Source organism: Carcharhinus amblyrhynchos, chromosome 6 (genome assembly GCF_965287045.1).
Source record: "Carcharhinus amblyrhynchos chromosome 6, sCarAmb.v2.hapA, whole genome shotgun sequence".
Lineage (NCBI taxonomy): Eukaryota > Metazoa > Chordata > Chondrichthyes > Carcharhiniformes > Carcharhinidae > Carcharhinus > Carcharhinus amblyrhynchos.
Window position 1 is genome coordinate 62,884,147 of NC_137329.1, and position 17,221 is coordinate 62,901,367.

Below are 17,221 nucleotides of genomic sequence, written 5' to 3' on the forward strand. Positions count from 1 at the left end.
GGGGAATGAAGAAGGGGGAGAAAGGAGAGGTGTATGAGGGAGTGGAAATAAGGAGGGGGAACTGAAGGAGGGTTGAGGAGGGAGAAATAAGGTAAGTGTTAAATGAGACGGAGCAATGAGGAAGAAGGAGGAAAAGGGCGGGAGGAAGGAAATGAGGGAGTGGTAGTGAGAAATGAGGGAGAGGAGTGTGAATGAGGGAGAGGGTGGTGGGAAATGAGGAGGGGCAATGAGAAGGGGAAATGTGTGGAAGGGAGGTAGAAATGGGGGGAGGGTGGGGAAATGCAGGAGGGGAAGTGAGCAAATGAGGGAAAGGGGGGAAATGTGGTGGGTATTGAGAAATGAGGAAGAGGGAGGTGAAATGAGGGGAGGAGGGAAATGAGGTGAGGAGGGGGGAATGAGGGAGGGAAAATGTTTTGATCTTTATTTATTAGTGTTACAAGTAGGTTAATATTACCACCAATGAGGTTACTGTGAGGGGAGGAGGGAGGGGAATGGGAAATTACGGTGGGTGAAGGGGAGAGTGGAATAGGAGAAATGGGATGAGGGAGGGGGGAAGGGGAATGGAAGGAGAAATGAGGGAGGGGAAGTGAGGAATGAGGGAGGGTGGAAAGGGAATGAGTGAGGGGGTATGGGGAGGGGGAACGGACAAATGAGGGAGGGAAGGGGAAGGGCAGAATGGGGATGAGGATGAATAGGACAGAGAGAGGGAATAAGGGAGGGGAAGAGAGAATAAAGGAGGGGGATGGGGGAATGAAATGGGGGAGGGGGAGTGTAGGGGGTAGGGGTCGGGAGGGTTGAGGGAGGGAGAAGGGAGAATTGGGGGAGGAGAAGGGTAATGAGGGGGATGGGGAATGAGGGAGGAAAAGGGCATATGAGGAAAGGGGAAGAGAGGTTTGCGGGGGTGGGTATGAGGGAGGGGCAGGAGGAATGGGGAGGGAATGATGAGGGCGAGGTAATGAGGCAGGGGAAATGGTGAGGGGACAGAAGGAAAGGGAGGAAGTGGAGGAGTAAAGGAGGAGCTGGGGGAAGAGGAAGGGATGAGGGGGTAGTGGCTGGATGGGGAAATGTGAAGTGGGGGAGGGAGATGGAGTTGGGAGTAGGAGAGAAGGGAATGCAGGAGGAATGGGGAGGAAGCAGGAAGTCATGATGTAGAGATGCCAGCGTTGGACTGGGGTAAACACAGTAAGAAGTCTCACAATACCAGGTTAAAGTCCAACCAGTTTATTTGATAGTAATCTCACAAGCTTGTGGGATGACTATTATGAGACTTCTTACTGAGGGAAACAGGAAGAACAGGAAGGAGAAGTGGATGTTGGGAAGAGGAGGGAAAGCATGGGGGAAAGGATGTGGGGAAAGGGGATGGGAAGAGTGGATGGTGATACATTGGAAAGAGGATAAGGGGGATGTAGAGGTGAAGGGAATTTTGGAGAAGGGGAGGAGTAGGAGGAGGAAGTGAAGGAAAGACAGGAGGAGAAAGGGGCAAGAGTTGGAGGAGGGGTGAGTATATAGAGAGGAGGGAGATGTGCATTCTCTTCCAGTACTCACTTATCAGGTTCAGGAAAACAAAACTAGCAAAGTTTCTTTGAAGTGACTGCAAAGGGGAACAAGGGAATGGTTTTGGGCAGGAATGTGTATCAGCAGCTTCAATAGATTGTATTCTTCAATAACTGCAGTGGGATTTGAACTCACATCTCCGCTCCGCAGGGAGCATGCTTCTGAATTTGAACAAAGAACAGAGATAAGTACAGACAGGAACAGGACCTGCTTGTGCTAACAGTGGACACCAACATGTTGTGCAGCAGCAATCAATCAATGACTGCATCAGTCTATTGCATGCAAGTGATGGAGAAGGAACAAAATTAAATCAATCCACTTAGAGTAGCGAGCACACCAACAAATCAATAAATTATAAAGAAGCAGGGACATCACTATATCAGATCAATAATAGGGGTAAGGGGCCAAACCAACAAACTAGTGGATTACTGGGCTTTGGGAATCAATGAATGGATCAAGCAATGGGCACTTATCAATGAATTGATATGCAATTTGCATTTAATAATTTATAAAACAATGGGAAGATTCCTGCTACATTATTGTGTTCAATTCTAGGCACCAGACCTTTAACAAGGATATCAAGACCACATAGACGAGATGCAGAGGAGATTTACCAAAATAATCCAGAGATGCATGCTTCAGTTATGTAATAAAATGTGGGAAGCTGGGTTAACCTCATAAGAGCACAGAAAGTTAAAGAGATTATTTGACCAAGATGGTCACAATGGATGGATGGTTTTGATACGAGTAGATAAAAGTGAAATAGTCTTGAGTGCAGATACAGATTCAATTGTAACTTTAAAAAAAAGTTGGCTAAGTACTGAATGAGGAAAATTAATGGTCAAGGGGAAAGAATGAGAGTGTGAGACTGATTGGATAAAGATTTAACTCAGGTGCAGTGGGCTGAATGGCCTCCCTTATGCTGAGTCATTCTATGAATCCATATATTTGACATTCTGACAGAACAACAAAGAAAGTAACAGTGGACGGTCCCTTATCCCCGTCATTGTTTTTGTTGTGTATTTGGAGAATGTTGCTCTGGAACACTTGATAAATGAACGTAAACTATTGTGGCGTGTTCTCTGTCATACAAGTTGCTTCTCTGTTTCCCCTCAACATAGCATTGCATCACTTCCTTACATCCATTACTGCAGCGATGCTCGACAGTGAACCAGCAGTAGGAAATCTCACAACACCAGGTTAAAGTCCAACAGGTTTTTTTGGTAGCACGAGCTTTCGGAGTGCTGCTCCTTCTGAAGGAGCAGTACTTCAAAACCTCGTGCTGCCTGTAATAACTCCACAGAGGTGAAAGTCCCGTTATCAAGTTACTTTATTTACACTATACGTCTGTACACAGCCAGCTCTCCAGTTGCTCCCTGCTGAATGCAGACTGGGAATCTGACACACCTGCTTTGCTCCTTTGTCAGGTAAGTGGGAGTTCATCACCTATTGACGGCGCATCTCACCAGGCCAGGAGCAGGTTCACGAGGAGGTCGGCATCCCGATCTGCCTCTCTCCGCATCAGGTGCCCAGATCAGGAGTGTGGGACTGAAGTGCAAACAAAACATCAGTAAAAGGTGTTTGAGAAAAACCAAAAAGGGTGTGCAGTCTATAACACAAAACGTAGACATGGTCCACGGACTCCACAAGGCCACAGAAGGGACAGTCTGGGGAACCCTTGTACCAGAAAAACCTATGGTTGTAGGGCACTGCTGTGTGCAGCATCCTCCACCCCAGGTCCCCAAGGTAATTGGGGGAGATCCTCCGTAGAGGGACCTCCGTTGGGAACTTCCGCAGCCCGGTGGCAACAAGGCCCGCCAAGGTGTATCTGGGCGATAGGCGAGGATGCGGTAATGAAGGTGTGCAGCAGCAGCCCGTACAGGAAACGCCTCCGTGTGGTGGAAAAGGGCACGGAGGACATTTCCACGAGGCGGCTCATGCAGTGGAGCACCTGACCCGGGGGGAGGGGGGAGGTGGTGTTGGAGGTCTAGGCTTTGGGCCAATGTGAAATTCCGTCGGAGCAGGAGAATGCTCGGTTGGGATCCCACTGCACACCTGCACTGCCTCAAGCCTGCATGCGCACTTGGGGCTAAGCATGACCGTACTAAGGTCTTGATGGCTTTGGCCGCACGCCAGACAGCCACCTCCGCATGCTCAGCCAGCACGTGGGGGCTCATCCAGCCCACTCCTCCTTCATCCAGCACGTCCCTGATCCTGGTCACCCCAGCGTCCATGGCCCTCCTCTCCGCCAGCCACCTGAAGTTGTAAGGCTGGAGGTGTGGATTCCTGAGCAGCGGCTCTTGCACGAGAGCCGCTACTCTTGACGGGGGAGAGCTCTGTGGCGAGGCGACTGCGTTCCAGGTCATGAAGAGGTCTTGGTGAAAGACGGGTAATTCCTGCAAGGAGGTCAGAATACTCCCCAGATTGATATGCAGGAGCTGCACGTCGTAATTGAGACCGTGCAACTGGCGGAAGAAATACGTCGCCAGGGCACACCATCGTGGAGGAGGCTCGATGTAAAGGTATCTCTGCAGGGTTTGGAGGTGGAAGGTCGCTACCTGGGTGCGAAGGCACACCTGACCTTGGCCGCCCTCCTGAAGCAGGAGATGCAGAACTTCGGCAGAGGCCTAGTGCAGTCGATTGTCCCAGAAGAACCGCACGACAGCCTTTTGCATATTTGTGACAAAGCCAGGGGGAGGGGTCAAAGCAACCAGCCAGTGCCACAACATGGAGGTGACCAGCTGGTTTATGACGAGAACTCTTGCCCTGTAGGAGAGCACTCGGAGCAGTCCTGTTCAGTGACCCAGGCGGGCGGTGACTTTGGCCTCCAGCTCCAGCCTGGCTAGGATTCCTCGGCTGGGCAGAAATGGACCCCCATGTAGAGGAGGTTGGTCCCACTCCAGGTGAAAGGCCTCAGCTCCTCCGGAAGGGGGCCCGTCTCCCATGAACTGACTAGGAGTCCGGAACACTTGAACAGTTGATCCTGGTGGAGGACGCGACGGAGTACACCGCCTGGCATTCTTGCATCCTCCGCAGGTCAGCCGCGTCTGTGAACATGAGGAGCATGTCATTGGCATAAGCCGACAGGACCATCCCTACGTCTGGGCCGCACAGAGTCAATCCCGACAACCTCCTCCACAGGAGGCACAGGAATGGCTCCACGCGTATAGAGTACAGTTGGCTGGATAAGGAGCAGCCCTGCTGTATTCCTCTCCCAAAGCGAAAGGGGCACCATCAGCGACCCATTAACCTTAATCAGACACTCTGTGGCAGAGTACAGTAATCAGATCCGGAAGACAAAATGCGTCCCGAACCTGAATGCCCACAGAGTTCTGAGTAAATACTCATGCTCCACCCTGTCAATGCCTTCTCCTGATCTAAAGACAAGAAGGCACTTGACAGACCAGCTCTCTGGGAATGGTGGATCAGGTCCCGGACCAGATGGATGTTATCGTGGATAGATCAGCCGGGGACTGTGTAGGACTGGTCAGGGTGGATCATGTGGTCCAGCACAGATCCAAGGTGTGAAGCTATCACCCTGGCAAAGACTTTATAGTCTGTGCTGAGGAGGGAGACCGGGCACCAGTTAAGTTGGCGGAGATCTTCCTTCTTGGGGAGCAGGGCAATCGTTGCCCTGCGCCATGGAAGGGGCATCTCCCCAGTGGCCATGCTCTCCCCTAAGACCCCCGCGTAGTCGTTCTACAGGACATCCCAGAGCACCCTGAAGAACTCTACAGTCAGCCCATCCAGCTCCGGGGCCTTGCCCCGTTGGAAGCTGTTGAGGGCGCTGGTCAGCTCGGCCATGGTGATGGGGGCCTCAAGCCTGTTGACGCCCTCCGGGCTGACCTGTGGAAGGTCCTCCCACAGAACTCTGCGGGCATCCTCGCTGGACGGATCTGGAGAGAATACGGAAGTGTAATAATCCTGGGCAATGGCCCGGATGCCGTCCGGATCCAAGACAGAGGAACTGTCATCAGCCAGCAGCAGAAGGAGTTGCTGATGGTTGGCCCTTCCTTTTTCCAGTGAGTAGAAGAAGGGGGAGCCGTGGTCCAGGTCCATTTGGAACTGAAGCTGCGACCTCACGTTCGTGCCGCGGGACCCAATGAGTTGCAGTCCCGCAGTGCGTCCTTCTTCTCCCTGTACTCCAGCTGCAGGGCTGGGTCTGCGACGGGCTGACGGGGATGTGCCCCCAGGTCGAACACTTCCTTCTCCAACTCCTGTATGGATGTAAGTCTTGCCCACATCTCACCATAGCCTCAGGGAGGGGAAGCCTCCCCACTTCCTTCTCCAGCTGGCCCAAAGTCGACAGAATGAGTCCAGGAAGCACTTGTCCTCCAGCAACGTGTAGTTGAACTGCCAGTACACGGACCCTCCCACGGAGTCAAGACGGAACAAATTCCACCCACACCAAGTGCAGAGCACCTGCCGCATGGAGGCTGACGGTCGCAGGACACGTGCGCTCTTGAAATGTAAAGCCTCCGCCTCCAGGCCTCACAAAAGTGAAAGTTCTGGAGCCAGGATGGAGATGTCTCCAGACATCCACCAAGTCATGGGCCCTAAGCAGATCCCACAACTTCACCACCAAAGGGGTGCGCAGCCAGGGGCCGGTGCAGTCCCGTGCCACGAGGGTGCAGTTTAAGCCCCCCTGAGGATGATGCATTTGCCCCCCCCCCCCCCCCCCGGCAATGTTGTGGAGATGAGCAGACACTTTCTCGCAGAAAGTCATTTGCTGTGCTCTGGTGGCCGGGGCGTAGACGTTCAGCAAGTGAATGACCACGCCCCCCCCTCGCAGACTGTCAAGTGCAGCAAGTGGCCTGGCACCGGCTCCTTGACCCCCAAGATCTCCGGTTGAAAATGCGAAGCCAACAAGATAGCCACCCCGCTAGAAGTGAGCATGAGGTGGGTCACGTAGGCGCCCGCCCCCCCCGCCACTCCAGGAGCCATCGGGTTTCATCCCCTGGAATGGTATGGGTTTCTTGCAGGAAACACGCCTCATACTTCCCGTCACGGAGGACCAAGAAGTTCTGGAACCTGCGGAATGGCTCACTGCTGCCGTTGACATTGAGTCTGGCTATATTCACCTTCATGTCAGTAGTGTTATGCTATCGTCACCACTTACTTTAATTGTGTGGGGAAGCGCTGGCGCAAGCTGCGCCAGTCCATCATTGTCTGTGTGGAGTTTGCCCGTTCTCCCCATTTGGGTTTCCTCCACGTGCTCGGTTTCATCCCACAGTCCAAAGATATGCAGGTTAAGTTGATTGGCTGTGCTAGATTTCCTCTTAGTGTCAGGAGGACCAGCAGGGTAAATTTGTATAGGGCTTGGATAAAATTGTGGTTGATGAAGACTCAATGGGCCAAATGGCCTCCTTTATGAAAGGGTTTAACTAAAATTTTCTTGGATAATAAGAAATACTGCTCCATGTGACATGGCAACCCTTGACCTGGAAGCAGCAGCAATAGGACAAAAGTTAAGAAAGATGCTCTGTGGCTACCAGACAGCTGCAGACACAAAGGACAGCTGCAAACAGAGGAATTGGAGTGTGAAGACAATCACCACACAGGCACAGAGAGAAAGTAGGAAGAGGCAGAAAGAGAAACACAGCCGATTCATGTGAGGAGAAGCAAATCTCTCTCAGGGTAAAAAGACAAGGAGCTCTTAAAGGCAATGTGTGAGCAGGCAAAACTTTAACTTTATTTTCTCTGTCTACAGATGCTGTCAGACCTGCTGAGTTTTTCCAGCATTTTCTATTTTTGTTATCAGTTAGGACTCTTGACCTCCCCTGAGTGGATAAGCAACAATGTATGGAACCTCGTAACTACATAATTCCATACATGCTGAAGAGGATGATTGTGGTTGTGTAAGATGTATGTTTTTGTATGAATATTTAAAGTAAAACTTATCTTTTATATCTGAAATATCATTTGCCTATTAACTCATATTCAGTTTGCTTTAGTTATGATTTGTCTTGAAGTTAAAGTTACAAACAGTGAAATCTTGTTGGCAATGTTTTCATTTAAGCATTGTTCAGTAAATTTGATTATTTTAGTTTACGGTTCCTCCATGGGATTATAACAAATGATTAATTAAATTTGAAGCCCATACTATTTGAATGACAGGATGCAACAGGAGAAAATGGGCAGGTGTTCTATTTGGCAGATTAGTGGTATCCTGCAAAGATCTGTGTTGGGGCCTCATTTATTCACTTGTATTCAATGATGAGTTGGATAATGGAATAGAAAGTCAATTCGCTGATGGTGCAAAGATAGGCAACATTTAAACAATGTAGATGGAAGCAGAACATTACAAAGGGATATTGATCACTTAAGTGAATGGAGAAAAGTGAAGCAAATTTATTTCAACGTGAAACTGTATTGATTGATTAAGCAAATGGTAAAACTGTGAGACAGTGAAAGGGCAAAGAAATTTGGCGACCTGAGCGCATTAAGGGCCCAATTTTACCCTTGTGATGGGCATGAAAACGTGGTAAAGTCGGGCATGAGGCCATTAACGCGATCCGTGCCCATGCAGATGACTACTTTACCAAGGCCCAGGAATGGCCGTGATCCGATTTGCGCCTGAAATGGGCGCAACGGCGATTTAAATGCATTTGCATGTATTTCAGTTGAATTAATGAACTGCCCGCTGAACTTTATCAGCATTTCCCCCTTTACCATCACGTTTGTGTGTTCAGATTCAGTGCGAAACAGAACTGCTCGGCAAAGGTCTGTTTTGGGTGCTCCAGCTTCTGAAGAGGTAAGTTCAGAGCTTGCGGCGGCTCTCTGACTCAGACCGGTGGGGTGGAGAAGGTGGGGAAGGGGAGGTGGATCAGATCATTCTCTGGTGGTGGGGAGGGGTGGAGGCAGGAGAAGGAAGGTCCAATCATTTTCTGGTAGTGAGGGGTGGAGGAGGAGGAGGTGGGTCAGATGTATCTCTGGTGGATGAGGAAGTGGGGGGCGTGGCGGGAAGGGAGGGCTGAAGGAGGCCAGATCATTGTCTAGTTGGGGCAGGAGGAGGAAGGTGGGCCAGATTATTCTCTGGTGAGGGGATGGGGTGAGTAGAGGAGATGGGTCAGATGTACCTCTGAGGGGTGGCAATGGGGGGAGAGGAGGGAGGCCAGATCGTTCTCTGGGAGGAGGGGGGAAGGAGGCCCGATTGTTCTCTGGTGTGCGGGAGTGGAGGCCAGATTGTTCACTGGCGGGGAGGGAGGCCAGACGGATCTCTGGTGGGGAAGGGGGGGGGATCCGCTGCCACTGTGTGGGCAATTGGGGTGGGGGAAGGGGGCAGACAGTCGCAAACGGTCTGGATAGCTGGGGGTAGGTGGATAAAGGGGACAGTTATGTTGTAGGGGTGGGTGTGATGTCTGTGGGGACCATCGCTCCTGCCTTTTGCTCCTGGGCCGCTTTATCTGCTTTTTGCAGCCTGGAAGCGATGTGAAAGTGGTGCGATTTTTCACACATTTTTCTAACTGTGCATGCGCAGTTCAGAGCTCTGATCATTTCAGGCATGCTCAGCTCCGCCCACAGTGCAATTCAGACCCATGATTTTATTTCCAGGCTAAGTGCATATCGGGGTTCCTGAAAGCAGATTTCAAATTTGGATCTGAATTGTGCCCAGGTTCAGCACTTAGAATGAAAATGATAAAATCGGGCACTAAGTGTCATGAACCGTGTGGTAATCCCCATAACCTGCATGGGAAAATCACGAATTGGCTTCCCAGTTCGGTTCATTGAATATGAGCTCCCTCTGAATTGGTAATTAGCCCACCAAGTGGAGCTTATATACCAAGCCCTGTATATATAAGACCCCGAGAGGGTCTGTTAACCTTTTAGTCACGGTTGTGTTCACCACAGGTTTATGATTATTGTTTATTTTCATTTTGTGCAATAAAAGCACAGTTCCTTCACAGCAGACTCCTGGAATTAATCAGGTAGAGAGAATAAGCAGAAAGGGGGTTGGAATGTTAGCCAATATATCTCCAGGGTTAGAATACAGAGGGTGTCAAAGTCAAGTAGGCCGGGTCATACCACATCTGGAGTACAGGTAAGCATTTCTGGGTACCACACCATGGGGGCATTGTCTAGATTCACCAGACTGAGTTTCCAAGAGTTAAATTATGAGGAGAGGTTATACAAACCCGATTTGTTTCCCCGGAATTTAGAAAGTTAAGAGATAGGTTTCATGATATTAAGGGAACAGATAGGGGTAGATGGAGATAAACTATTTCCACGGTCGAGTTGAGGATTAGTTGAAAAATTAGAACCAGACCAGCTTTTAATTTAGGAAAGTTTACCTTACATAAAGAGGTGATAGAAGTTAGGAAATTGATCATTTGTTAATGTTAAATCAGAGATTGATAGTTTTATAGGATATGGGACAAAGATGGGTATATGGAGTTCAGTCACAGGCCAGCTATGATTTTTCTCACCGAGCAACAGGACAGGCTTGAGGAAGTAAAATGCTACTTCCTGTTCCTATATTTCCCAAATATTGCTGAAGTCCACACCTTGGAGAGAGTGCAAAAGTGCGTTACTAGAATGGGAACATGGATGTGGGACCTCATGTTATATGAATCTGTGATTAGAAATTGTTAGGTGTTAAAAATTATGAAATGTTCTAATTATGTAATTAAAGAGTAACTTTTCAGCTGAAGAAGGTTCATAACTTAATAATAAATGCTTAAGATAATTGGCAACCAGAGGCGTTTTAAGGTTTTACACATTGCTGAGTAAGTGATTGAAGCAAATCCAATTTCCTCTTGAGATTAGTTATTGAATAAATATTTGAAATGGAAAAGGATAAGAGAAGTGGGACTAATTACTTTGCTCTTTAAAATGCATCTTTTTCCAAATTGTTCCAACTGGATTTTGAATTTCTTGAGTTTTCCAGTTGCATTTTGTAAATATTTTCAGGCTTTCCTTGCATTTCAATATTCACCAATATTCCCATTTCAATTGGGGATTTTCTGCCTATTTGTTTTTATTTCTCTCTCGACTTGTCCGATTTGTTTTTGTTTTATAAAGACTGCACACTATTTTACTTTACCTTGTGTCCTGAGTATTAGTGTGATTTCTTTTTTATTATTTTTCTCCACTGTTCCCGTTTAATGTATTCATTTTCCCCAGGCTCATTCAACTTTATTTGGATTTTCCAGACTCTGATTTAATGACAATGAGCGTCTTAAAGCTGAATTATTCCTGTTTGTAACTTTCCTGAGGCTGTTTCTGTTTTTCTGTTATTATTCCAGCTGTTTTTCGTTTGTTTGTTATAATGTTTATTTTTCAGACAGCTCCCATTTGATTTCAATCTTGCAGCAGCTGCACGCTTGCTGTTAATTTTCAAATGTTATTTTGTTATCTGTTCTTGTTGCTCCCTATGCCAGTGCAGGCTGTGGTCATTCCTTTAATTCTATTAGACTCGTTCTTTAGATGAAGATCAGCCAGCTAACAAGATTTCCATAAGATTAAATACTAGACCCATAGATACAGGGACCAATTTTACCATTCTGATTCTAAGTGCTGGGCGGACTTGAATCTGGGAGCATTTCACATCCAACTTTTAGACCCTTTCTGAGATGGCCCCATTACGGACCCTGCCTACAAAAATATCAACGATTGCAAATTGCACTGCACAAGCCTGTGGGCGGGCCTTAACACACCTGAAACCCTGCAGATCCAATCGATGCCTCTATCTGCGCATGCACAGAAACAAAAGCTAGAATGCTGCTCCCCTGCTATATCCCTCCTGGGCCGGATAATGCCTCCTCCTGGCCTCCACAGACATTGCCCCCACATTACTGACCCTGTTATCCCCCCACGCACCCTTCACCCAGACGGATCACAGCCCCATTCCCCTCTCCCCCTTCACCGATCTTAGGCAGACTGGCAACGGACCCCCCCTCCCCCCATCGATCTCAAGCAGAGAGCCATCAGACGCTTGGCACTTACCTCCTCACTACCTGGAGTGTCTGAATTAGACCTTTGTGGAGCATGTCTGTTTCACGCCGAATCTGGATGGGCAAACGTGGTGGTGAAGGGGGAAGTGCGGTAGGACTGGGCGTGCAGCCCATTAAGTCACGGCCATTTTTGGGCTTCGGTAAAGGGGGAACTGGCGCAGAGGCGGGCGCGGATTGTACTACTCACCTCATGCCCGACTTTACCAAGTTTTTGCACCTGAAAATGGGTACAGTGTGATGATAAAATCAGGGCCCACAGTCTCAGAAGTGACAAACATAGAAAATAGGAGCAAGATTCGGCTATTTGGCTCTTTGGTCCTGCTCCACCATTCAATATGATTAGAGCTGATTCTGTATCTCAAGTACGATACTCCTGCTCTCTCCCCATACCCTGACATCTTTAGAATTTAGATAACAATCAATTTCCTTCTTAAGTATATTTGGTGACTTGACATCCACTGCATTCCCTGGTAGAGAATTCAACCAGTTCATCATCGTCTGAGTGAAGAACTTTCTCCTCATAGGTGGGATTCTCCCAAAAAAATTCTAAGTGCCAAATTTGTGTAAAAACTGGAGTCATTCCCATTGGTTTTTCAGTGTGATTTTCCAAATAGTTCTCCCACATTCTGTGCATTGCGGAGTGCACTAGTGTGAGTCATGTGAAAAATCAATGAATGGGGCCTATTCCCACTGGAAAGGCCGGCAGCATTGTGCTGAGTGCACCGCTGTGCATGTGTAAATTGTCTGCACCAAATTTGGTAAATACACAGTAGCTCCACAAGAGCGGCCTCCTGATCGCTGGATAGCCCCACAACCATGCATCATTACGTCTGCCCCCCCAGTCACTCAATTGCTGGCCTACCTGACTCCCATGTCCCGACTGTCATGAGACCCCATCAACAGCCCTGATCCACACCACCTCCGCCTCCCGACCGGCTGAACCACAGCCTCCCCACACCCAGACACCTAGTCCTGATCGCCCCCCACCCACCCTCTGCACCTCCTCCCCTTTGAGGCCCATCCCAGTAGGCCTGGGGCCTGCTCTTTTGCCATTACCAGCTCCCTGCTAGTGGGGAGATAGCTGTTATAAACCCCGCTGGAGTGAAACACTCTTGGCAAGGGAGGCAATTATCACTATCAGTGGTATTACATTAGACAACTATTCTTGAAGCTCAGCTAATATTCTGGGGACCCGGGTTCGCTTCCCGACACAGCAGATGGTGGAATTTCATAGAATCATAGAAATCCTACGGTGCAGAAAGAAGCCATTTGGCCCATCAAGCTTGCCCCAGTCACAATCCCCACCTAGGCCCTAGCCTCATATCCTTACACATTTACGCACTAATCCCTCTAATCTATGCATCTCAGGACTCTAAGGGGCAATTTTCTTTTAGCACGGCCAATCAACCTAACCCGCACATCTTTGGACTGTGGGAGAAAACCGGGGCACCCAGAGGAAACCCACACAGACATGAGGAGAATGTGCGACTCCACACAGACAGTGACCCAAGCTGGGAATCGAACCCAGGTCCCGGGAGCTGTGAAGGAGCCATGTAAACCACTGTGCTACCGTGCTGCCTCAAATTTATTGAATTTAAATTCAATGAAAGATAAATCTGGAATTAAGAATCTACTGATGACCATGAAACCATTGTTGATTGTCAGAAAAACACATCGGATTCACGGGGTATCTTTTAGGGAAGGAAATCTGCCATCCTTACCCAATATGACCTATATATGACTCCAGACTCTCAATTACCCTCCAAAAGCAACGAGAGATGGGCAATAAATGCTGGCCAGCCAGGAACACCTATATCACACGAATGAATACAAAAATAGTGGAGGGGAGATGCTAATAGGCTGGGAGACTTCAGTCCCTGGCCTGCTAATGATATTAAAATGGCAATTAGCATAACTTATACAGCTCCATGGCGATTTCTGATGTGGAGCTGATGGCAGTGGAGACACGCACAGGCCATGGCGACCAGAGTGAGGCCCATTATACGGCCTCCACTTGAGTCTCCCAGCTCGCTGTGCTTCTGGTAGATTCCCACCACAACTGCCCCCAACACCAACCCCCGTATCAGTACTAAATTGTCAACCCTGTATCCTGAGGCCCTATAGCTGACAACATATGAATATCAGAGTGCTGTAAATTGGTTATTTCGGAGCCCATTTAACCTTCTCCACTGACATTGTAATGGACACCGGGAGAAAGGTTCCTACATTTGACAATTGTTCGGGACAATTAGAACAAAGAACAAGAACAGCACAGGAACAGGCCCTTCGGCCCTCCAAGCCTGGGCTGATCACATTTACCTATCTATCTAATTCTAATAATGTTTGATCAGAGGTTAACACAATAACATTGCTAGTTCAGCTGACCCGTTGGCAAACTTCACTTTCCTTTGTTTTTGATTTAAACTGTTACACCATTCTCCCTGTTACCAGAGAGTAAAATGATTTATCTTTTGAGGGGTCTGGAATGTAGTTTCCAGCTTCACATGTTTGTTTCCAGACCAACAGTAAATGGTTGACTTTTAATTGTCCTCTGAAATGGCCGAACAAGACATTCAGTTCTATCGAATTGCAATAGGAACATCAGAAAGGAATGAAACTTTATGGACCACCTGGCACCAGAAATAACAACAGCAAACCCAGCCCTATTGACCCTGCAAAGTCCTCCTCACTAACATTATGGGGTTTGTGCTGAAATTGGGAGAATTGACTCATAGGCAAGTCAAGTCAAACAGCCTGACATAGTCAAATCAGATCTTACCAATATCTCAGATCACTCCTGGTGATGCAGTTACCTGCCTAGACACGCAGGTCATCATCCATCACCTCACAGACACACACGGTTTGGTCCTTCCACTCAGGACCTGTCTGCGAGTGATATGAGTGGGCTGGAGCTGGAAGATGCTGTTGGAGGTCTGATTGATGTAGTAGAGGTCTCCGTTGGTGGCCTGGAAGAATTTGGTAGTGTAGAGGTTGACGGCCACCATGACGTTCACTGCCACTGGGAGAAGGTGCCTTCCTGCCCTATGAGGTGCCAGGTCACAAGGACTTGGCACAGGTACCTCTGTGTCACTTTGCCAAGATGTGGAGATGCCGATGTTGGACTGGGGTAAACACAGTAAGAAGTCTCACAACTCCAGGTTAAAGTCCAACAGGTTTATTTGGTAGCAAAAGCCACTAGCTTTCGGAGCGTTGGCTGCCTCTTCATCAGGTGAGTGGGAGTTCTGTTCACAAACAGGGCATATAAACTCAATTTACAAAATAATGATTGGAATGTGTGTCTTTACAGGTAATCAAGCCTTAAAGGTATAGATAATGTGAGTGGAGAGAGGGTTAAGCACAGCTCTCATTCCATGTACTCCCCACGTTGGAGATCTCTATTGCCTCCTGAAGATACAGAAGGCAAACACACTCGGCCGTCCCATCGCATCGGGCATTGGGACCCTGTGCAAGAAGCTCTCTGGCTAATCGAGGGCATCGTGAAACCCATTGTACAAAGAAACCTCAGCTTTTGTCGCAACCCTACGGACTTCCTACTGAAACTCAGCACACATGGAGCAGTTGAACCAGGAGCACTCCTCGTCACAGTGGATGTCTCGGCGCTCTACACCAACATCCCCCACGACGATGGCATTGCTCCAATTGCCTCAGTACTCAATGCTGACAACTGTCAGTTTCCAGATGCAATTTTACAACTCATCCACTTCATCATGGACCACAATGTCTTCACCTTCAACAACCAGTTCTTCATCCAGACACATGGAACAGCCATGGGGACCAAATTCGCACCTCAATATGCCAACATCTTCATGCATAGGTTCGAACAAGACCTCTTCACCACCCAGGACCTTCAATTGGTGTAATATACTAGATATATTGATGACATTTTCTTCCTTTGGACTCATGGTGAGCAATCACTGAAACAACTGTATGATGATATCAACAAGTTCCATCCCATCATCAGACTCACCATGGACTACTCTCTGGAATCGGTTGCATTCTTGGACACACACATCTCCATCAAGGATGGTCACCTCAGCCCAAGGATAACCTCCCGATGCTCCACTTCTCCAGCTTCTACCCTAAAGCCATCCCCTACAGACAAGTCCTCCGTATACACAGGATCTGCTCAGATGAAGATGATTGCAACAGACATCTCCAGACACTGAAAGATGTCCTCATAAGAAGAGGATATGACAGTCAACTCATTGACCGACAGTTCTGACGCACCACAGCGAAAAACTGCACTGACCTCCTCAGAAGACAAACATGGGACATAGTGGACAGAGTACCCTTCGTCGTCCAGTACTTCCCTGGAGCGGAGAAGCTGCGACCTCTTCTCTGGAGCCTTCAACATGTCATTAATGAAGATGAACATCTTGCCAAGGCCATCCTCACACTTCTTGCCTTCAAACAACGACACAACTTCAAATGGACCATTGTCCGCAGCAAACTACCCAGCAACCTCTGCAAGACGTGTTGGATCATCGATGCAGATGCCACCATCTCACGTGAGAACACAATCCACCAAGTACACAGTATGTATTCTTGCAACTAGCCAATGTTGTCTATCTGATATGCTGCAGGAAAGCATGTCCCGAGGCCTGGTACATTGGGGAGACCATACAGACGCTACGACAACGGATGAACGAACATCGCTCGACAATCACCACACAAGACTGTTCTCTTCCTGTTGAGGAACACTTCAGCGGGCATGGGCACTCGGCCTCTGACCTTCGGGTAAGCGTTCTCCAAGGCGGCCTTCACGACACATGACAGCACAGAGTCGCTGAGCAGAGACTGACAGCCAAGTTCCGCACACATGAGGATGGTCTCAACAGGGATCTTGGATTCATGTCACACTCTCTACAACCCCTATGACTCACTTGGACTTGCAAAATCTCACTAACTGCCCTGTCTGGAGACACTTCTCGTCTCCTTAACCCATGCTTAATGCTATCTCCACTCGCATTTTCTGCACCTTTAAGACTTGATTACCTGTAAAGGCTCGCATTCCAATCATTATTTTGTACATTGAGTTTGTGTCTTTATATACTCCCACTCACCTGATGAAGGGGCAGCAAGCGCTCCAAAAGCTAGTGGCTTTGCTTCCAAACAAACTAGTTGGAATTTAACCTGGTGTTTTGAGACTTCTTACTGTCGTTGCCAAGACACAGCGATACATGGCATTTGACAGCCTTTCAAAGAACACGCGTGACCTGTAGCATCAGGGTCTCAGTCTCTGTCCTCTGACCCCAGTCCTGGGCTGATAGCCCCCGCTTCATGCCACTGACTGATGGCCACCTGTCCTGCTGCAGCCTCTGGCCTAGGCTGGCCTTGCCTTGGCTGCACATCTCCCTCCTCATCCTCTATAACTTCATGTATCATGACCAACTCAATTGGCTCCATAGCAAAATCCATGACACTGATGAGGTGAAGGAGGGATGCAGGGGAAAGAGAGGGAGAGAGACAGGTACACAGTCAGTAAGGTTACACATCTCGGCCCTTCATTCTCTCCCAGCAACCAATGTCCTCATGAATCTGGATGCTGGCAACCCAACACCATCCCCGGTGCTGACACCTCAATGGGCTGTTGACCACTGCCACATTATTGCCATGGTGAATATATCGGGCATATGGGTGTCTGTGAGGCAGCCCCCATTGGGAACTCCTGCATTATCAACATGAGTATACCC

General features: G+C 48.5%; 1 protein-coding gene across 1 annotated transcript in view; it reads right to left on the reverse strand.

The window, feature by feature from the left end:
• The window catches only part of chid1 (chitinase domain containing 1), a 100,332-nt gene extending 96,412 nt beyond the window's left edge, over positions 1–3,920 (reverse strand). The window contains exon 1 of the mRNA XM_080191472.1: positions 3,660–3,920. Within this exon, the coding sequence (XP_080047598.1) occupies positions 3,660–3,920 (261 nt within the window). The remainder of the gene's footprint in view (positions 1–3,659) is intronic.
• Positions 3,921–17,221: the final 13,301 nt, after the last annotated feature.